This window comes from Lytechinus pictus, chromosome 10 (genome assembly GCF_037042905.1).
Source record: "Lytechinus pictus isolate F3 Inbred chromosome 10, Lp3.0, whole genome shotgun sequence".
NCBI classification, from domain to species: Eukaryota; Metazoa; Echinodermata; class Echinoidea; order Temnopleuroida; family Toxopneustidae; genus Lytechinus; species Lytechinus pictus.
In genome coordinates this window covers 16,405,073-16,428,256 of record NC_087254.1, presented here as the reverse complement: position 1 = coordinate 16,428,256, position 23,184 = coordinate 16,405,073, and the positions used below count along the sequence as shown (strand labels likewise).

General features: G+C 37.0%; 1 protein-coding gene across 1 annotated transcript; it reads right to left on the bottom strand.

The window, feature by feature from the left end:
* Positions 1-481: 481 nt before the first annotated feature.
* LOC129270239 (signal recognition particle subunit SRP68-like) lies at positions 482-19,511 on the bottom strand. Its single transcript, XM_064105432.1, has 12 exons — positions 19,325-19,511; positions 16,475-16,541; positions 15,145-15,258; positions 11,957-12,152; positions 10,836-10,918; positions 9,806-9,989; positions 8,499-8,741; positions 7,788-8,015; positions 6,972-7,066; positions 5,372-5,504; positions 4,224-4,302; positions 482-3,800 (listed from the first exon to the last, which is right to left on the bottom strand). Exons 1-12 carry the CDS (start codon positions 19,392-19,394, stop codon positions 3,487-3,489), a joined length of 1,806 nt encoding a protein of 601 aa, XP_063961502.1. The 5' UTR covers positions 19,395-19,511; the 3' UTR covers positions 482-3,486.
* Positions 19,512-23,184: the final 3,673 nt, after the last annotated feature.

Genomic DNA, 23,184 nt, shown 5'->3' with positions numbered 1-23,184 from the left:
AGTCAAAAACAGCTGTTTTTTAATTTTTATTTAAACCACCTATATGTAGCTGGTACAAAATAGGTTAAAAAGGCCGTTTTTGATTTGCCATACGGCCACCGTAGGTGAAATGTAATCTCACATAGGGTAGGGTGATTTTATAAAATTGTAATTTCTTGTTCTTCCAACCACCCTTTTTTCACTTCAAAGACTATGCAGACAAAAAAAATTGATTAATACAACTTTTTGTATAATTTAGAAAACAGAAATCATTTTAGTTAGGTCCCACAGACATGTACATGTATACAGTATATTGGGTCAGAAAGATTTGCAACTAGTAGTATTAAACTTCACAGAACTATAAAAAAAAATCAAACAATATTGATTTTCCTTCATAAGAGTCACACATTTAAGACTGGTCATTGACTGTTGTGCTTGAATGCCCCAGAGAAACCACTTGAGATGACATATCCTTTTAAAATAAAACCACAGAGTCTACATGTATGTTTTGTAATAGAGAATAATGAATAGCATTTATTAGGCATGATATAGAAAGAGAAAAGATATTTCATTAAAACAAATTGTCACATAAATTGCATTTGACAGTATCAGACTAAAATCACTTTACATAGTTAAGAAGAATATTCTCTGTAGTTTGTTTATCTATGCCTAACATACATCATAAAATATCTATAAAGAGAGAGGTTGAGAGAAAAAAAAGAGCACAAATAAATATACACATGCAACAGAAAATATCTCAGAACTTTCCTGGTATCACAAAAGATTGGTGTGAATTCTTGAAAATATGACGGCTATACGAAATATCTCATTGTAGTATGTTTCTCCATAAGACTGTAAACAGGATTGTAAAATATAACCTCTTACCCAATCTTGGGAAATCAAATTTGAAAACTGAAATTATGCCCTAAAATATTCAAAACTACTAGATGCCAGAGAATTGATTAAAAAAAAGAAATTCATCTCGTCAGAATGTTCTTTCTTGCACATATAAATGTATTTTTCTGGCCAAAATACTGTATGCTAAAAAGGTAGGGGTTCCTAATTTCAAATAAAGAATGACTAATATTCGTACCTCATTTTTAGACATTAACCTCAAACGCTTCTGAATTGAAACTTGGTTGGTTTGAGTTTGGTTGACCTTACAACTACAGTAAGGATGACAATGACATAATTTTTTTGATGCATTTTATGCCGTCATTGACAAAAATGAGCGCAAAGTAGGCGGGTTCAAATCAAACATTTATCTTCCTTCGTTCATCAACTGACATGCATCCACCCATAAACAGAATGTCGACTTCAGGGACCCGTAACACAAAGGTTAGCGATTAATCGTCAGCATGATTTTCACAATTGATTGTACATTGTAGTCAATGCAATCAAACGCAAAAAAAAGTTTTATGAATGCTAAGCTTTGCGTTACAGGCCAAGATCACTTAATAATAAATAAAAGTGTTTTTGTCAAGTCATACTCAGGTTATCAAAATTTGTCAAGAATGTTATTGATATTAGATTTTTTTAAATGTCTGACTTTTGGTTGAGCAGTTTAATCTCATATTCAGACAAAATTAATGAAATACTGATAAATCGAACACGAACGGTTTAGGAGTCACATTTTGTATCTCGTAATGGAACAAAAAATATGAACAATACTTTGTGTTCAACTGAAGTTACAAAAGAAGTAATTATCAATTAATAATCTAAAAGATATTTAGAAAACAGTAAAGGAATGTTTTAAAACATCTATAAATAATTCATGTAATCAAACCTATCTAGTTCTGTTCTTTCATAATTGCTGAACATTTGTTTCACTGAAAAAAAATCCAGTCATTTAATAACATACTATCTCTTCATACAAGATTGTTCATACAAGATTGTAAACTAAATTTAATTGCAAGTCCTGATCATGCAATTACACAATGACCATGTAAATGTACTGTCTTTCTATGGCAAAATCAGTATTATATCACCCAAATGAGTTATATTCATTTCCATAAAACTCCATATTTTTCTTATTTTATATACATATATTTTTTACTATGAATTATGTATCTCTCTTGTATTCCCACATATGTTATCTCTTACATGTTTGTATACCTTGTACATGTACCTTCCTGCCTACACAGATGGTATCCTAGGTTTATTGTAAATATTGCTGGCATTAAACCAATTTTGCTAGGAAAAAAATTCTGGGCTACATCCTATACACACTCTGTGTGAAGAGATATCAGACGTAGTATTACTTTGATGTCGATGTGAATGACGGATACATTTTGCCCTTTGAAAATAATTTGCTGTCACATGATTTCATTTGCCATGGGTTGACTGAGTACTTCTCAATACAACAACTCAAACAGACAACCAAAGTCAAGCTTTGGGGGTGGGGGCTGGGCTGATTCAACCCCCTTCCCCCCAAGATCTTGGCTGTTGATTGTGATGAGAATAAGAGGACACCTCCCTCAAACCACAACTCGTTCTTGGACACCTTACCAGTTACCGTTGGAGTTGTACCAGTTAACTTTCAACCACATGTCTATACACGTATATACAACCTTCAGTTCATGTATACACACTATGACTGAGCATGACGCTTGCCCAACAATGCCACTGATGCGAAATTGGTTTTATTCCGGAATGATCAGAATATAACATAAAAGTAAAAGCACAGATGCATGTTAACAATATACAAGACATTGTAGATTCACGGATGGTATGTATATTACCTTCTCAAACAAAATAAAAACAAAATGAACTAGATTCTGCAATTTAGAGTGCAGTTATTTCCTTCATTAACAATAACATGCAACATTCAACAGAAAAAAAAAAGAGCACCACTAGACAAAAATCAATGAAAGGAAAAAAGAGAATAAATACTGATGACTTTTTGAAATTGTTCTGTTGTCATCTAAATATGTGTTGCACTGTCCTGTAAAATTGTGTTTAGTTCCCAGACCCAGAGGTTTGGTGGGGCTACGTTTCATGGGGAAAAAAGTTTGTGAAGTTCACTGACGAATTTGCTCTGAGCCAATCAGATGAAAGGATTTTGGTAGCTTTCAATTACCAACTCCATTTATATGAAATGCTCCCATGTTTTCTCCATCTATAATCTTGTAGATACCATTCAAAGGGATAGCCTAGTAATCACAAAAAGGAATTCAAAGGGAAAATAAGAGAGAAAAACCCTGAAGATCTAGTCATATTGAATAAATGTTATATCGTCATTGGGCCGTTGAAACCTTGATTCTCAAAATTGAAACAAATTTTAGGACAACTCAGAAAAAGCTTGATGCTGGAGCTATGAGATAGGTGGCAACCTTCTTTTGCAGAAAAGACTTCTCTACAGGAATTGATAGACTGTTTTCAGAAAATATGAGGCCACTATTGCCGTATTTCTAAAACAGCTTTTTCTGGGCTGCCCTCAAAATGATTTTGTTTTGAAATACAAGGTTTGATACCCCAAAAATGATATGTAAATTTTACTACCTATCTTCATTTCTTACCCCCACCCCACCAGCCAGAGAGGAAGCCTCCGATACCACCTTTGGCATTGGCAGCTTTGTTCGTTTCCAGCTTCTCCTCCAGCGACGGGAATTCTAGATGGTTAAGAGCTATGTCAAAAAAGAGAGGCTTGCATGGGACAGGTTTGAAGGGTGGCGGGAAGGCCACGAGGTTAGGCTTGGCAGGGTCCACCTCAGAGGCCGGGCGGTAGTCGCCGAGTCGCTCGCTGATCGGTGCCGAGGAGTCGGACGATGACGAAGCAGCGATGCTGAGCTTGGCCATGCTCTCGCTGACCTCAGAGGAATCTGAGTTTGCGTAAAAAAGTTGGGAAAGGGAAGGGAAAAGGGGTTTAATTCCATTTTAATTCCAATATACAAAGAAACTCAAAAGCATAAGAAGCATCTAAAGACATAATCACCCTCAAACAAATGCACACAAAATTTTGAAACTAATTGCATAATTAGAACTACATGTCAACCAAGCCACTGGAAAAAAAAAGCGATGTTATATTCACTTTCCTAGAATGAAGGATTTAAGAACCTTTAACAGATTATATCATAAAAAGCATTCATAAGCATGAAGTAATATAAAATCATTATTTGAAATGATTTCAAAAGAGTTTGTCACAAAATACACCTTAATAATAAAGACTACGTCAGCCATCAAAATGGAATCCAAACATCAATTTTAAAAGTATTTTTTTTCATAAAGAAGGACTGTATTCTTACCTAATATAGATGCTGCATGCGCAGAGTACTTAACACCATTTATCTGTTTTATTAGCTCATCTAGTTCAGTCAATTGTACCTGAAAGTGAATGAAATTTTTACAGAAAATTCAAAATCATATCAGTAAACTCATCGGCAATTCCAGCTAACATAAATACTTTGAGAGTCAAGCATCATTACCACCATGACCAAGACTACGTACATATATCTAATTGTCCAAGTGCTGTTCCAATACATTTTTATCAAAAATGACAACAAACAATATCTAATGCTGTACTTTTTTTTTTTTCTAATACCAAAAGTATGAATTACCTGCACAGATACCTATTCATGGAGGATAAAAATTAGTGTAAAGTCTAGTACTTGTAGATCTGTGTTAAAAGGCTATTGCATGAAAGCTTACCTAGAACAGGGGTAGCAAAAATTTGTAATGACCACCATGAAATGCTTTGATGCCTCATAAGTAAAGCTGCCAACCTATGGAAGAGCAACTATAAACCACTCTGGACCTCCATCAAGACTTGTATATTCACAATCAACCCCATTTGTTTTTATCATTTGCAATCAATCGAGCTCAAATCTACATCTATTCTGCTCTACAAGCAATAATGTGGTTGATTTTTTAGGACTATATTAGATTGTTTCAGTGCTCTCATACATGTTTTTCGTCCCTAATTTCACGTTTTGATGCCCTTTTGTATTCCTCTCATATTTTCTGAACAAATACCAATTAATAACTGTTGGCAGCTCTGCGAAAGAGATAAATCATTTTGCTGTTCAAGAGAAATGCCAGTTATGGAAACAATTCTGAATACGTTCGTAAAGAATCCAATAAAAAAAAAGAGTGTCTGTATGTATAAACAAACAATGTGTGCCAAGGAATCTGGATGAAATTGTGTAAATGCCGAAATTTTAGCAAACTAAGCATGATATTGTCAGCTCTTTTTTGAAGCGATACTAATACACTGCCCGACATGTGTTTATCTGTGTTGGCGATCTTCATTGCAAATGTTTTTCAGCTTAGATTTCATGGTATCACAAAGTTCAGTTAACGTGACTGTACAGATCTAGGATATGGGGACAATTAACCTCGGTTTCACAGACAGTGTTTACTACAACTACTTTCATTTATCTTTAAATGACTATACCTTGACAGATCTTGATTTGATTGCTCTCCATTCTTTCTTGGAAGACTCAGCTCTTGACATGGCCCTCTCAAACAAAGCCGCTGCTTCTGTCCATTTCTTGGCTTGGCTATACGACTGGGCCAGGTAAAAACACCTGTTCCAAGTTTACAGAAGAAACAAAAAATAATTGCAATATAAATACCTGGAATAAGTGGCTGCTTCCCTTTCATTAAACATACTTTATTTCTGTAACTCTTTGATATGTGCCATGTTTGAAATGATCATATTTTATTGCTTGTTTTTATCCTGAAAATGAATATAATTGAAAATATTGAATAAAAAAAAAATCATACCAAATCAGCAGAGGGGGTGAGTACCCCCCCCCCCCCCCACCTTGAATAGTAAATAAAAAAGAAGAGAACAAAAATGGAGAAAGTAGAAACAGGGATTCCAGTCAGTCTGATGCACTGGGTCTAAAAAGAAGGCGGAACATGTAAAATACCCATAAGTGCTGTGCAATATAAAGCCTGAAGAGAGAATTATCAGCGCCTGAAATCAGGCAATTGCCTGAGGACCGACATTTCTGTCGAAAAAAGGAGTTTATAAAAAGGAGGGGTCAAGCCAGGTTAACTCTGTAATCCCTATATGAAAGAAATATGACATAATTTTTTGATCATTTTGCCCCCCCCCCCCCACAAAAAAACCCACCCTGGCTTCATCCCTGAACAGCAGCAGATCGAGATATACAAACTGTGTCACAACACCAAGACTAAGTTAGAAATTACAGAAATAACTGATTAAAAAAATGTGGCTCTTGACATCTCTGGATGCTCAAAAATATGATTATTATGTATGATTATCCCACAAAAATATACTTTCCCTTATACAGGAGAATGGCCTTTCAATAAAGTATGACTAGACCAATTTCTATACTTAAAGGACAAGTCCATCCCAACAAAAAATTGAATAGAATAAAAAGAGAAAAATCCAACAAGCATATCACTGAAAATACCATCAAAATCGGATGTAAAATAAGAGAGTTATGACATTTTAAGGTTTTGCTTAATTTCGCAAAACAGTTATATGCACATCCTGGTGGGTTTTCGAATGAGGAGACTGATGACGTCATCCACTCACTATGTCTTTTGTACTTTATTATATTAAATACTGAATATTCTATTTTTCTCCTCATTGTCAAGTCGTAAACAACAATTAATTCCTGCCTGGACGTGTGGAATGAGCATTGTTTAATGCTATATGGTTCAGTTAAGTTGGTCCTTATTGTCAAATCTATAAACAATGAAATATTTATCATTTAAACAATAAAAAACAAAAGAAATAGTGAGTGAGGGACATCATCGACAGTTGTGCATATCACTGTTTTGTGAAAAATAAGCAAAACTTTGAAATGTCATAACTTTCTTATTTTACATCCGATTTTGATGAAATTTTCAGCGTTTTGCTTGTTTGATTTTTCTCTTTTTATTCAAATTAAACATTTTTCTGGGGTGGCCTTGACCTTAAACATATGAACACAAGTTCTTAATCTTTACATAATACAATTCAATATCCACATTTTATATTGGATAGTATTAAATAGAAATATGAATTTTAGACTCACCTATATGCCTTGAATTTTAACGTTTTTGCTCCTACTTCTTGTTGCAAATCTACATCCCCTTCTAAGCCAGGCAATTGCAGAATTTCTGATAGATTCTGAAAATGCCAAAACACAAAGGGATATTACAGTAAAACAACATGATGGACCAGGTGAGTGTTTCATAAAGCATAGATGCCGACTTAAACAGGAACATGTCAGTATTTTTAAGCTAACAAGTGAAATGCCTCTGGCGGTCTCACCTGCATCACACGATTCAATATAGCAGCAGTGCTGACTTTGAAAACTACTATAAAATAATTATTCACAAAAAACACCATTCATATAATGATACAATACTATGTACATTGACATTTGACCTTGATCATGTGACCTAAAACTTGTCAGTGATACTTGATTACCCCTATATCCACATTTTAAACACGGGGAGGGAGGGTAGGATGACCCTGCTCATAATTGCTTTTTCTTTGTATGAATTATTGAAACAATAAACTTGAAATGACTGAAATTTAAACAAAGGGGAGATACCCTGGATATGATCAGAAATACATGCACATGATAACCACACTGCATGTGCTTTGGGCCCTGAGAGTAAGCTTAGCTATAGTCTGTCTACTCCATAATATTGGTATAGAAATATTTCATAATGGTACAAAAGCCTACAACTAATAACAAAATGAGCATAAAAAACAGTGATCTTTTACAATAGCTAAACAATTGCAAACCTGTGCTATTTATTAACAAAGCTACTACCCCCTACCACCAACCCAACAGAGAAAATAACTCAGAAACAAAGTACAAATGATAATAATAACTAACCTGTAATATAATATCATATAACCTAATAAGATCTTGAGGTTTGGTTCGTTTCTGGTTGGAGCTCTCCTGTTCTCCGTCCTCCCTTGTTTGTAGGTTGGCCTTGAGGGCATCAGCCAGGAGGATGTTGCGTTCTATCGTACTGGTAAGCCGGATGTAAGTGAGGTATGTATGCAGGTATTGGGTGGTAGATACAGGGCCGTCCTGTCGCTGGCCTTTGGATTTAGCACTCTGAAAGGGAATGACGGATGAAAATGAAAATTTCCTGGTAAGAAGAAAATATATGAGAATGTGAGACGACAATCGTGAAGATAGAAATAGAAGTGACGATGACAGAGATGATGATGATACTAATGATCATTATCATCACCTTAATGAGCTAGTGATAATGGTGCTGTTGTTGATGATGAAGAATAAACAGATGATAAAACTAACAAGATTTCCAAACTTCACCAATCATGTACTATTCTAGTCACCTGGTTTATACAAAGCCTTCCGTTCTTAGAATTTGAGTGCTTTGGCGGGAAAGCTTACGCAACATCTCCATTTGAAAATGTTAGTGCTCATCCAAATGAAAAATTGCAAAGGTCATTTGAGAATAGTTGATCATGAGCTAACCGTGAACTGGCTTATGCTCACCAATCAATCAATTACACAGGATTTGCCACATCTACTGCATGTTAGAAAGAATGGGGGAGTCCTCAATATACTTACTGGATCTGCTTTGAGCTCTTCCCGTATAATCTGCAGGGAATCTTTACATTGCATCAGTAGACTCTCGTAGACGGACACCTTGCTCTCGGAATCCATCAGCTCGGACGCCACCTGCTGCTCGTTCTCTTGGCACGTTAGAAGGAATGCTCGGACTTGCTCGTTCCTAACAGGTACAGTGCGCCCTCTCCAGGTGACCTCGCTAAGGGTTGCTGCTTGTTTCTCTCGGGTCTGGGCAAGAAGACTCTGATGAGGGAAGGATTTTTTTTTTGTAATAGAATATACATATTTGTCTGTACTTAGTTAGACACAGAATGAATGAATTCCTCCCCCTCAAAGGGTTGTATTACTGTCAACATAAAAATATGAGTGTTAAATTTTTAATTGAAATTTACAAATAGACATTTACCTCCCTTTATGAAAACTCAATTTACTCTCTTTTAAAGATAAATACCAGTTGTGGTAACCATCTCAAAATGAGATCGAACAGAATCCAATAAAATTACTACCCAAGTGTTTGTATGTATGAATAAAATATATGTGCCAAGTGGCTCTGGAAGAAAATGCATAATTGCTGAGAAATGAGCAAAATAAGCACAGAATTCCATCAAATGTGGGTATTTTTCAGAGCACTATAAATACACTGTCTCACATATGCTTTTCTGTGTTAGTGATCATCAGAATTATCACTTTTGAGCTATGATTTCATGATTTCACAAAGATAAGTTAACATTAATGTACCAGGTCTAGATATATAATATGGTGACAATCAACCTTGATTTTAAAGACTTTCTCATGAAATAATTGTTTGCTGCAACTACTATCTTTTAAAAAGACCAACATATTTATGATAACAAGAAAGAGATCAACATATTTTACATAAAGGGTTCAAACATTCAGAACTCCCCAGTCTTTTGAAATGAAGGGAAAGATTCTTCTTCAACAAATAACCTGCAAACTGTTAATTTTTAAATGGAATTTATTCAAAGAAAATATACTAAAGAAAAGAAACAACAATGCCATACATCATACAGGTCAATCTTCAAGTTGTTTTTCTTGGAAGCAAAATGTTTCATAGAATAAACCATTTGAAATAAAGCCTGTCTGTAATATCTAAAGGCTTACTTCTCCAAAACAAGAAGTTGATTTGAATAAGAAGATAAAAGCAAACAATCCAAAACCACTTTATCAAAATTGGTTGTAAAAAAGAAAATTATGACATTCTAAAGTATTCACATATAAATATAAGTACAGCAAGGGTGATATATGCAAATAGAATATCAAATGATGTCACATGAATTTAAACTTACATCTATATTAGTTGACATTTGACCTCCGGACTTCAACCTCATCTGCACCAAATCATTGATGGCGCTCTCATCTCCTATATTGTATGCACAGTATCGTATACTGGGCGAGATCTCCTCGACACGCTGAAGATAAACTGCACGCTGCTCTTCGTTGAGGGCACTTGCCAATTTTTCATAAATGGTCCTGGGGAAATATTTGGGAGGAAAGAAAACTAATAATTTTCACTAGATTAATCATCCCATAATGCATCATGTTTTATACCCCTAATGTCTTCAAAATCTTGAGGACTTTGACTTCCATTGAAGTTTCACTGATTCACAGTGTGATAATTACAGAACTTGAAAGATGAAGTGTCTCAGGCATGGATGCATATTAATAATGACAATAATAATTGGCTTTTATACAGCATGAAACCAATCTATGACTAACAAATCGCTTCACAATTATTATTACCCGCTCACTGGATTCATAGCTTTTCAAGCAGCCTGTTAGGCGCACACTTGCTAAACCAACCACAATGATGGTTGTTTCCTACCAGTACCCAATCAGCACCTGGGTGAGAGTGGCAAAGTGTGGATTGACATCTTGCCAAAGGACGCGGCTAGACCATGGTGGGATTCGAACACACGACCCTCTGATTACAAGGTGAGAGCCAGAACCGCTACACCACAACGCTTCAGAACGTTCATAATTAGGAAACAAGATGATTTCACTTCTCGGATAAATGGTTGTTTTCAATTTTCAACTATTTATAGGGGATAAATCTTATCAATGCTTTCAAATTCTCTTCAAGTGACTGACGAAGATATAGTAAAAAGGTCCACTGCAAAGACCTGCTCCTTAAAATAAAGAGGGGGCCCAAAAATGACTTGAAAGCGCAACCTCGTAAACACATCTATAAACTGTCTAGCTACTAAAGGAGTGACATGCTTTAGAACAGTTTGTGATAGTTTGCAAGAATGATAGGGGGTTGAAACTCCTATAATTACTATAAATGGATGAAAATGCAGATGAGATAAGAACACTTACTTGGCTTCACTTAAAGTCTCTATGCAGTTATCCCACTTCTCTTCTTCAAACAACACCATCCCCTTCATCCATCCAAAGTAAGCCTGAAAGATTGCAAACAAAGATAACTATCTATCAACTTTTCCAGTCCAGGTGTGCATTTCATAAAGCTTTAGGTAATGTTTCAGTTGTAGTGCTAGTTTAAGTGCCATCTCGAGGCAAGGCATTATCGTAGTAACTCATAGTTGCAAATATGGCAGTACAAATTGTATATTGTAATGTATTGGATTGATAAATTCAAACAAGAAAAATTTTTAGAAGTCCTGCATGGTAATCCCTATTTTCATTATATTGAATGTCGAAAGTATATGAGGTTCTATTTCATTGTTCTATCAGACTGAAGGAAGTTGTGCGGGTGAGAAAGTGGCATTGGTCAGGCACCCTTGGACCGGTCAATTCGACTCAGGGCTCACACAAACATATTCCATACCTGCCAATATTTGGAAATGCAAAATCTGGACAGCCAATGGCTGGGGGGCCACTAAGTCCCTGGTGGGTTCAAGAAGACACTTCCCCCTGAAATTACTGTATTTCGGCACCCTAAAAAGTCTAGGCTACTTGGGGTGTATAGAGGACTGGGGTGGCATAAATGGGTCTATGGCGATTTTTCCCACCATTTTTCTTCTTTCTCACATGAAATTTTTGAAATCAGGACATCCTAATTTTTGGCTATTTTGAAAGTTGAAAATCAGGACAGTTGGCAGGTCTGATATTCATGATGCCGATACTTCCATAATTCAGCGTTATCACATATGAAATCAGGAAAGTGTTTTTGTTTAATGTTAAAGGTCAACAGCGATTGATATGATCCATATTATATCTTACATGTATGCTATTTGCGAGTAATAAATATATTCAAGGATTCCTGTTAATACTTATTGTTTTTGGAATGGTTATGCCAGAAAACAAAGTCTGCATGAGTATTCATTAATGGTGCTGACACAATTCCCCTACGGAGGCCATATAGCGTGTCAATAACACTACAGATAGGTGGTTTGAATAAAAATGAATAAAACGGCTGTTTTCGACTCGCCGTACGGCCGCCGCAAGGAAAATGTGACTGCAGCATTAGGCACACACACCTTGGCCTCAAGCTTGGACCTTGCATCGCATTTGCCACTCTGAGAGAGGGCCTCCAGCTCGGAAGCAAACTTTACAGCCTTCCTAAGTCTAGACATGACATGGAATCTCTTCCTGGGTTCTGTGTTGCCTTCCGTCTTGAGTTGCATGGCGTAGGCCCATGCCCTCTCAGCACACACCAGTGGGAGATACAGAAACCTTCACCCAAAGAGAGATACAACCAAACATATTTTGAAACTGGATCAAAGTTTCAAAGATAAATGCCAGGAGAGTGTTTCACGAAGAGTAAAGTGTAACTTTCATGCTTTAAATGATGATGCCTACATGATATGTACATGTAATGTGCAATCTCATTAATTAATACGCAGTAGTGTGTGTCATCTTAGCATGATTTCGGCTCAAACCTCGGCTGGTCTCCAAAACATGATTTTGAGATAATCACGTTCAAAGTTTAATGTCTTTCAGACCCTCACGCTTTGAAAGAAACCCGATCAATTAGTCATACTGATTTAAAGCATACATTCTATTCTTTTATAATAATTTTGTCCGCAATTCATATTCATTCTCTCAACATTTTAAATGAAGCGCATGTATACATTTCAGAGGCTGCTAATTTTTCCACAAAACAGGGGGTTTGAGTCACTTCTTAAATCACGCGCACTGATTTTAGCTCGTAAAATCATCCATGCCACCAACCAAAAAATTACTTTTTTTCTTTCCAGGGCTCTTTTTGGAGAAACTTAAAAATTTTCCAGGGCTACTTTTTCATTTTCCAGGGCTCTTTTTCCACTTTCCAGGGCTACAATTTCTGGAGCTATTTCGCGGCTTTTTGCATTTGTGTGTGTGCGTGTGTGTGAGGGTGTGTGTGTGTATGTGTGTGTGTATGTGTGTGTGTGTATATATATACACGGTAGCTAGCATACGCGTGTACTGTACATGCGATCGCGACGAAGCTTCGAAGCAGCGCGGCGCGAGCTAGCGAGAAGTACGTACCGGTACCATCTCGAATTCATAGGCACATGTACCACATGCACTATTCACGCCCGTAAACAGAGATTCACAGGTAAGTTCTCTTAGCTGACACGATCCTATGATGGACTCGCGTGCGCTGAAATGAGCAATGTTATTGTGCCACTGTATCTTGTATTTGCTTGTGTGACTCTGCGGGCAGCTCCGCGGTGATTTACGTACATATATACGTGATGTTCGCAACTGCAGTCGGGCAATGAGTTTGGGATTTTGTAGCACAATTGGTGTGCGCGTAGGAAACAGCTCAAGATTGTAATATAAGCGGTCACACGCAAATGCAAACAAGTACACATTTAAATGCAATATAATGTATAATGTATAATTTAAATGCAATCACGTACGTATGCATGAAATGCTACATAAATATACAGTGTTGACGGGGGCGATTATGAGTTTTGCAGTCGCCCTCGTGTGAATGTTTTTAGCCCTTTTCCGGGGCTCTTTTTGGACTTTCCGGGGCGAATTCGCCCGCCGCCCCCGTGTAATTTTTTGGTTGCATGCCACGCGTATGATTTTTTAGAGGCACAAACCATGCGCAAACCACACACGCACATCATCTTGGTCAGGTTTTTTACCTATGCGCGCCATTCCAGAGACTTTATAGTACACAAAGTATGGTTTGAGCCAGTTCATAAAATCAAAAGAAGGGGGTCGATCGGTTCGTAAGAAATTTAAATGTGCACTCATTCTTTAAATAATACAAATTTTGATCTGAAATTTAGAAAATCAATAGTGAAATACGGGCTTTCAGAATATGCAAAAAATAAATTCAGAAAATTTGACCGAAAATTAGGTTTGAGCCGGTTCGTAAAATCACTGAGGATTTGACCGATGCCTTTTATACCGCATGCAACTGGGAATTTAAGTGCGACTTAATCCAAGTCACACTTTACTCTATGTGAAACACCCTCCTGATGTAGTACCAATCTAAAAATGATGATGAAAGATGATGTGACAAATGATTTTATTAGAAAATGTGTCATTGCTGAGCCATGGACACAATGAGCATGGCATTCCAGCCAGGTGTTTGGTCTTTTTCCAAGCAATAATAATACACTGTCCCACGTGTGCTTATCTGTGCTGGTCATCTTCAGTGAGATCTTTTTCCATCCTAGATTTCAGGATTTCACAAAGTTCTGTTAATGTCATTGTACCACATTTAGATTAATGATATCTATGTGAAAAATTAACCTTGGTTTTTTTTTGCTTAAAAAACAACAACAGATTTTCTCATAAAACAAGTGTTCACTGCAACTACTTTTATTCATATTTTACAACAAATGTCAAAGCCAAGTTTTCCAGATTGAAATTATAAAGCCAAACCTCATATTTCAGTACACATAATACAATGGGAGATGCAAGATTACCGCAGTGAAAGACGTGTTGCAGGAACATATTGTGATGTAACAATTACACTTGTATATATGACATGATGAAAGTAGTGGGGAAAATGAGCCTCTACTAGCAGATAATAAATTAATCTTAAAGGGATGGTCCGGGCTGCAAATATTTATATCTGAATGAATAGAGTAAAATTCACTAAGCAAAATGCTGAAAATTTCATCAAAATCGGATAACAAATAACAAAGTTATTGAATTTTTAAGTTTCTAAATATTGTGTGAAAACAGTTATATGCACATCGTCATGAATATATTCATTAGGTGGGGTGATGATGTCACATCCCCACTTTCTTTTTTTCTTATGCTATTACGTGAAATCATAAATGTTTCATTTTTTCATACATTTGTAAATGATGTGTCTCCGTTATGATGAAAAAAGTTGCGGCAATAAATAACTAATGCACTTATCAGTTGTCAATCCAATTGTGTTAGTTCTCGGTAGAAAAATTTTAAATAAACCTAATTTCATATAATAAAATACCGTACAAAAGAACAAGTGGGGATATGACATCATCAGCCCACCTAATGAATATTCATAGACATGCCTAGAATTGTTTAACCGGAAAAATGCAATTCTTTAAAATTCAATAACTTTGTTATCTGTTATCCAATTTTGATCAAATTTTCAGCATTTTTGCTCTGTGAATTTTACTCTATTTATTGAGATAGAAATATCTCCAGCCTGGACCATCCCTATAATAGCATATCTCTCAATCTATCTCAGATATTAGCTTAGATTAGAAACACATTTCATTCTTACCTGACATCTGTGACGATATCATCTTTGATTTGCCTTTTCACAAATTTGTTCCTATTTCCATATGAAAACTTTAACGACTTTCGGACCCGTCTCAATCTTCTGGAACAGTAGCTCCTAAGAACGGAAAATGAAAAGTTGAGACGTTTTTCAAGTGTTAAAAGAAAAAAATAGAATCATTAGAAAATTTGTTCTTTCAAATAGCATAACACATATCAAGATGGAATTTTAATTTTATCAAGCAATAATTCAAAGAGGGCAATGCATCAAAAAAATGGATTTTATTATAAAAAAAATTAAATTAAAAAATCATCGAAATGGAACAAGACAATTAGTGCTGTTATTGGTAAGAAAATTCTGTCTATATATCGCTAAAAATATCTTACTGATATTGATAACTATCGACAAAAGGACAATCAATTTGCATATTTTATGCATTGATTAGTGATGTCATAATTCTCGCGTTGGTCAAAATTCGTATCTGTCACTCATCGAATGTAAATGATTACATAACATCTTTTATCAAATACATTTAGCATAAATACATCCTCACCTTTCACATTATTAGCATTATTTTAGGGTTGGATGAAGTTTTATTGATAATTTTCGGGGGTTTTGGACATCGTTCTGAGCAGTCAATGACTTTCACCTCTCCGCCATTTTGATATCGTGCTGTACATCTTCGAACGTAGAGGGCAGCAACACACGGCCGTGTGCTGCCTTCTACGTTAGTTGGTACAGGTACTTGTTTTTGGTCTCTACATTGAGTCTGCTTGCGCTTGTGAATGTTTTCAATACGATTGAGTGGAGTCGAGTGCAGTCACGATGTTTGGATTGTCATGGTTATAGCAAAGTGAGATCATGTTTTCTGGCTAGTAAGTAGGCCTATTCGTATTTTGTTGAGATTTTTCAGTAATTTCTATTGCTGTACATGTGCATTTTTAGGAAAATTAAGTTTTCCGTTTGAAAAGCTACTTTCAAAAGCCGTTAACGCTAATTTCCTCCATTTTCCACAATCGCGGAAAATCACTGTCATGTCCTTACATAGCGGTACTATCGACAATGAGAGAAAGGTTATCGATTATGGCTAAGTGGCAAAAAACATTTGATAACAGCACTAAAGACAGTGCAGATCGCTTGGTATGCAAATGAGGGGACCAATTACATCACTCACCCGTGTAAATATATTGAAGTAACAACATCAGCCCAATCAAACACAATGGCTAATGAAGGGCATCTTAATTGACAAGAAAAGCTGCATGAATTCAAAACTGGGATTAAAAAACCTGGTAATGCCCATTGTTCTTGATGATAATAAACCTGATATCTTTACCTGTATCTCTGGTAATCACCATGTCGTAATCCATGTTGTAATTGGGATTCTTTGATGATACTCAGGACTAGAAAAAAATGAACATGTTAAGGATCAACATTAAGACAAACCGAGATTGCTTACTTTTCAAAGACCTAGCAACATCATAAAAACTTGGAATGGGTTGAAAAACACTGTTCACTTATACAGTGCGTCCCCAAGAAACTATACACTTTTGAAATGGCTGCCATATAAAAAAATATATCACTTTGGAGGGAAAGACTGATATATATGGAAAGCCAATAAAGTCAACTTTCAAATGACACCAAAAAGTTAGAAAACTATTCATGCTTGAGCGAGCACTGCCCACCAAAACAAAGGGTATGAAAAATAGGCTGGGCCGGAATAGCCTTCCAATTTCTGTCAGTTTTTGAGAGGCAAATCCTTTGGAATTTGCAAACTTAAGGGTGTTGTGATGAATTAATGATCAACCATGACCAGTTTTGGTTGTTTAAGCAAATTTCATAAATCATTAAATTGAACTTTAATGCATGAGTGAACACAAAATCCACTTTTTTGGGGCAGCATTTCATCTTTATCATGTGGATCTCAGCAATGTGTTCATGGGAGTCGGGAGAATAGGGGGTGAGACAGGACTTAAGTGGGAGAAGTAGGTTGATGAAATAAGGGTCAACAGAACATTTAGCCCCCCCCCCTCCCTCTCTCCCACCCTCCTCTCCTATTGAGAGACTGATTGCTATTGTCATGTTACTCATGTACGTGCTAAGTCCAAAGCAGAATGTTGATTTAATGAGAAATTCTGAATTGGGGCATCAGCTTTTTCCCCATCAATCATTTAGTCAACAATTTATCAATAAATCAACTCATTCAATGTGATCAATCAAACATTCATTTTTTTTCCCAATAAATTATTTCATAAATCATCATAATCAGTCAATTTCTTAGTAATCATTCAATGAAAAAAAAATGACCATCAGCCACCGGTAACTTGACAGTTAAGTTTCGGAATACCGGTAGGCTACAATCCAGGAAGTGAGAGAGAGAGAGCCGGGGAAATGGAGGTGGATGGGGGGGGGGGGGGCATATGACTTTTAATTTGTAAAAGGACACAAAGAGGAATGCCCTTTTAACCAAGTCTTTCGATATCTCGCCTTTTAACGGGTACCATCACATTACTCTGACTCTCACGAACACACCTGAGGTCCACAAGATGGATATGCTTTAGATATGCTACACTTAAATTATCATTCTTGTTCACTCCTGCATTAAATTTCAATTTTGTAACTCATGGAATTTGCCTAAGAAACCAAAACTTATCTCACTAATTTAGCATAACACCCTTAGCTTTGCAAGTTCCAAAGGACTACGGTAACCTCTCAAAAACTGTAAGGCTAATTCCTGCCCAGCCTAGCCAAGCTTAGTCACTCAGGAGGAGAGAAGTGGGGGTGAGGGAGTAGAGATGGAGGGAGGGGTTGCTAAATGTTCTGTTGACCTTTATCCCATCTACGTACTTCACCTACTTAAGTCCTATCTTACCCCCTATTCTCCTGACTCTCATTAACCAAATGCTGAGATCCACATGATAAAGTCAAAATGCTGCACTAAAAATTGCAATTCATGATCACTCATGCATTAAATTTCAATTTAAGAATGCATGAAATTTTCTCAAACAATAAACTGATCACAGTTGATCATTAATTCATTACACAACCCTCAACATTGTAAGTTTCAAACAATAAAACCTGAAAAAAATTGGATGGCTAATTCTGGCCCAGCCTAATTTTCATACCCTTTGTTTCAGTGGGCAGTGCTCGCTCAAGCATGAATAGTTTTCCAACTTTTTAATGTGAAGAAAAAAAAAATGATGAAAATCCATATTTTATTGTTCGAAATAGACATGAAATACTCCGAAAATTTAAATTTAATTTCAAATGTCCTTTGAAAGATGACTTTATTGGCTTTCCATATCTATAAGTCTTTTCCCCCAAAGTGATATATATTTTTTATTTGGCAGCCATTTCAAAAGTGTAGTTTTTTTTTTGGACACATTGTATAACTATTTATTCCAAATCACTCAGTATATAATGCATGGTGGGCATGTTCCGCGGAGGGGACCCCCATTTTTACACTCAAATTTCCGTTCCAAGGCATAGCATTTTCATATCTTATTGAGAAAAAGAACAAAGAAAGCCGCTCCAAAGCATAGCACTTTCTTAATTTTCTTCCCGTTCCAAGGACCCCCATTTTCACAAACATTTGTCGTTCCGAGGACCCTCCTTTATAAAATAAGCCCGCTCCGAAGCCCCCCCCCCCCGTTTTTTGTCTCGGCACATACGTACCACTTTTTGATCGGGAACCCCTCCCCCCCCCCCCCGGATTGAAGTATTTTTCCTCAAGAATTCTTTGGCATATGCCTGCAAAGGCAGCAGACAAAACCACTCAACATTATTCATTGTCAACTAGATCGGTAACCCAGGGAGCTCCCTGGGTTAATACTACTAGATCGGTAGATCTTACTTGGGCTACTGCTGGTTCTTACTTCTTATATTTTGTTCTTCAGAGTCAACATTCACTCAGTCTATCTCACTCAGCTCAGCCTCACTCAGGCAGGAGCCTCACTCAGTTCATGCAATCTAACGTTAGGCCTAGCGTTACCGCCACCGGGCCCGGGGTCTCAAATTCACGTCGGTTCACAATCACATTCACACTGCACATCCATGGACTCTAGTCTAGTCTTAACTTAAAATTTGCTCTCTGGATAAGTTACAAGCACAAGTTATTTGAAATTAGAATTCACAACCATTCTAAGGTCACATCTACGTCATATTCTGGTCAATAATTAAAGGATACCCTCAAGAGTAAACGTCGGGTTTCGTCCAGATTGTGCCACATCAGTCATGCTCTCCCCTTCCCCAGCCATGTTGCATGTGCCAATATTTAACGTAGATGGCGCATCGCAGCTCGCTCATTTGAAAACTAGCTACTAAATACTTTTCCACAAGAAGATTCTACGGAATCTTCGAGAAGTCAAAGAAATGCACCTCAGAATCATGCCTCACTGCATGGGGGGGGGGGGGGGGGGGGGGGGTATACTCATGACGGCATACGGGGATGTGCCGCTGGAAAGGGCCGCTTTTTGGAAGAAATTTTCTTAAACATGGGGTATGGTTTTATGCTGGAAAATCCCTAAACATGGCCCCAATTTTTGGATACTGGCCTTAAAGTATATGGGTCCATATTCTCCTTCAATGTCTTCCTGCAAGCTGGATCGATCAAAATGCCAAGTCAAATTGTTGGAAATTAAAGATTCGCTGTTTCATCGCGGCTCCCCCTTGAACGTGATAAGTCCGAAGTACAAGGAAAGAGAAAACACTAAATGCATTTTTGAATGGAAATGGAAAATTATTTGTTGGATGAATTATTAAACCCGGGGGGAGGGGGGGCAGTCAAATATATCGCTGTACACGCGCGTGATAAAAAAACGCGTTTAAAGGGGTGTTTTTTTCAGTTTTGGACGCGGTCCGCGCGTATACTTGTTAAGGGTATAAAAAACACTGATTTTCAAGAAAAAGGGTGGTTTTGAAAAACTGGTCAATTAATGGTCAATCGCGGGGTCAAACGTATTTAGGGTATGTTTTTTCCCCAAAGCTTTCTTTTAAAGACCAGCCAAACGTGTTTAGGGTATGTTTTTTCCCCCAAGCTCTTTCCCCCGGGGTCATATTTTGGCGACTGCTTGTTTAGGGGCCAAAATGGGTAAAGCCCGTGAAAAACTTGTTTAGGGGGTTATGCACAGAGAAAACCTCTCTAAGGGGGTGGGGTGTTTTGAAAGGCCTTGGTCACGCGTGTGTACAGCAATATATTTGACTGCATGCCCCCCCCCCCCCGGGTTATTAAACCAACCCTTAAACATGGGCCCCTTTTTTATGAAACTCTCTAATGGTTAACTTTTTAGCCACTTACCCTTAAATATGGGTATGGGTTTGAGCCTTCAACCGCACACTGCCCCGGCCGTCCAAACCGTAAGCATATAGCCCGGGGGAGGGGGCGCACTAACATTACATAGGTGGCCACCACTGATCTCTCCACTTAGTGGAGAGATCAGTGGTGGCCACCGGACCACAGTCACCACATCGGCTCGTTTACTGTTTTTTCTAAGATAAGGTAATGCCGTGGTATTTGATTTTTCAATGTATAGCATATAGTGCAATCGAAAAGTTTTCAACCTCAGATATTTCACCCCCACTTCACCCTATCCTTAAAATGGATCATTAATGGGTGGGGAAAAGGTACTCTGAGAATCTGAGATAGTCTTCTTGAAAGTTGACTTATATAAGCAATGTGGCAGCAATTTTGATTATGAAATACGATTAAAAGATCATACAGCTAATAATGCGAGCGCACATTGCTGAGCTGGAAGTTTTCATGTTCGACTTTAAAAATTTGATGCAAGCGCAAAACGCGAGATGAAATGTCCGACCTGAAAACTAGATACATGTATTCTGGAGGGGCGGATCCACTTCGGGGGGGGGGGGGGTGCATCGGTAATCCCATCTGCCGCAATCAGCAAGCTAGAGCTATTTTTGTCTGGTTTTTGAAGGGGTAGTCCAGATTGAAGAGGTTTTATAAGCATATCTTAACTTCATTCTATACAAACAAACTATATGTATGTCATTAATCCTAAATAAATAATGAGAGCGAAAAGCGCGAGGTATTTTTTTTTTTAAAGTGCGTGTATTCAGACCAGGAAAATTGAACTAAGCAATTTTTACAATCATGATCGATGTGCGTTGACACTCAATGCGATGGGAAAGCGCACAAGCTGATTTTTTTTTCTGATAATTTTTTTAATACTCCATGCAATTTTATATGATTTTAGTTTAGGCCCCTCTTTGTAACCATGAACATGATCGCTATTCTGATAAATAATGTGTGCTGGAAATTTTTGATATTCCTACATACCTGAAAAAACTGAACAGTTTCAGATTAAGATCTCAAGAAATACTTTCATAGTTCAGACCGCGACGCCGCGAGCCGATTTTTTTTTTTTTTTTTGCATTTAGACATAAGATCAGGATATTCTATAAAGTTTTTGAAATAATGAAAAAAAATGTATATATCGAGAGTGCGAAGGGCGAAGTGAACATTCTTAATGATACCGATTTGAAAATTGACATTTTAGATTTTTTTTTTAGATACAGCCAATTCAAGCTGAATATACGATAAACTTGTTTCTTAAAACAATAATGTGAGCACATGAAGCTGAAACTTTTTATAAACCCGACAGGAAACATGTTCACCACTGTTTAATATAGGAAAGACAATTATAGTATGAAGAGGAGGTCAGTATAAATCAGCGGGGCGTAATGGGTTTTTTTTATTTGAAGAGGCTAGATATGGCATTGATAAAAAGTCGCAAAAGAAGAGAGCGAACAAAAATCAAATTTTGTGACATATCCAATTCTTTACAATCATCCCCCTGTTTCATTCGCTGCTCCTCGCTGCTCCTCGCTGCTCCTCGCTGATCCTCTTTTTTTGTCTTTACTCCTCCTTCCCAAGGGCCGTAGGAACGGATTTTCTTTGACATATAGGTTCCGAGAAACTAGAAGCAAAAAAAAGTTCACTACTGTAACAAACTGAAGGTCATTTTGGGTACATTTTTCAATTATTACACATCTTCCAGAATACCTGGGGTGCTGCCAATGGAGAATAATGCATGCAGCACCCCCAAAGAATACGGCCCACGCTTCCCAGGGTTATGCCGCTTCTAGCTTTCTCCTTTTTATTTCCTTTTCCCTTTTTTTGCGCCGCCAATAAGGGAGGATGGAAACTATTGTTTAACATTTGGGAAAATTGAGAAGAGGATATGGATCTCAACATAATGCGAGCTAAACCGTTTTATCAAACTTAAAAAAAAAGGAAAGGGAATTCTTTGATAGATGTTCCTTTCTGCGGTTTACGCTGACGACCTGCCGTTTCAAAGATTGAGTGCATCCATAAGTGTTTTGTCAACCGAATACATATCTCTATTACCTTCACCGGCTTTTTAAATTCAATATGATACAAATGATTGGAATGAGGTATGCCGAGGAAACGGACCATCATCCCCTTTCGCACAAAGCACGGAAACTGCTCTGATTCAAAGGAACATTTTTAAAAGCGCTTCCTATCGTGTGATTAAAGGGGAAGTTAACCCTGTAGAAAACAGAGTTTGTTTTAAACAGCAGATAATAAAAAATATTGCTTTGAAGAATTTAATCCAAAGATCAAGAAATTTATTAGAATTTCAAGTTTGGGATTCGTGACGTCGTAAACGAGCAGGCTGCCTCATAATATGAAGTCATTTGAATCAATGACGAAAAGGAATCAATGTTATTAACCGAGGTACAGTCATAGAGATATAATATATCTCTATGGGTATAGAGATATAATATATCTCTATGGGTATACAGTATCTTAAAGTGATCATTTCACTTTGTTCTGATTAAAAAAATTCTCCTTTTGGTTCCTGAAAATGGGCTAAACATAAGGCTTATAGTGTAAAAATACCATTCCAAAAGTTTCAAAGTATTATATTTACAGGATCTATTTTAAAACCTTGGAGATGTAAACCAAAGTTTGAAAATAATTGGGAGTTGGTTTCAATGACTATGTGTATACAGGGAATCTGTGCACCACAACACATTAATTCTAGATGAACACAGCATGACCTA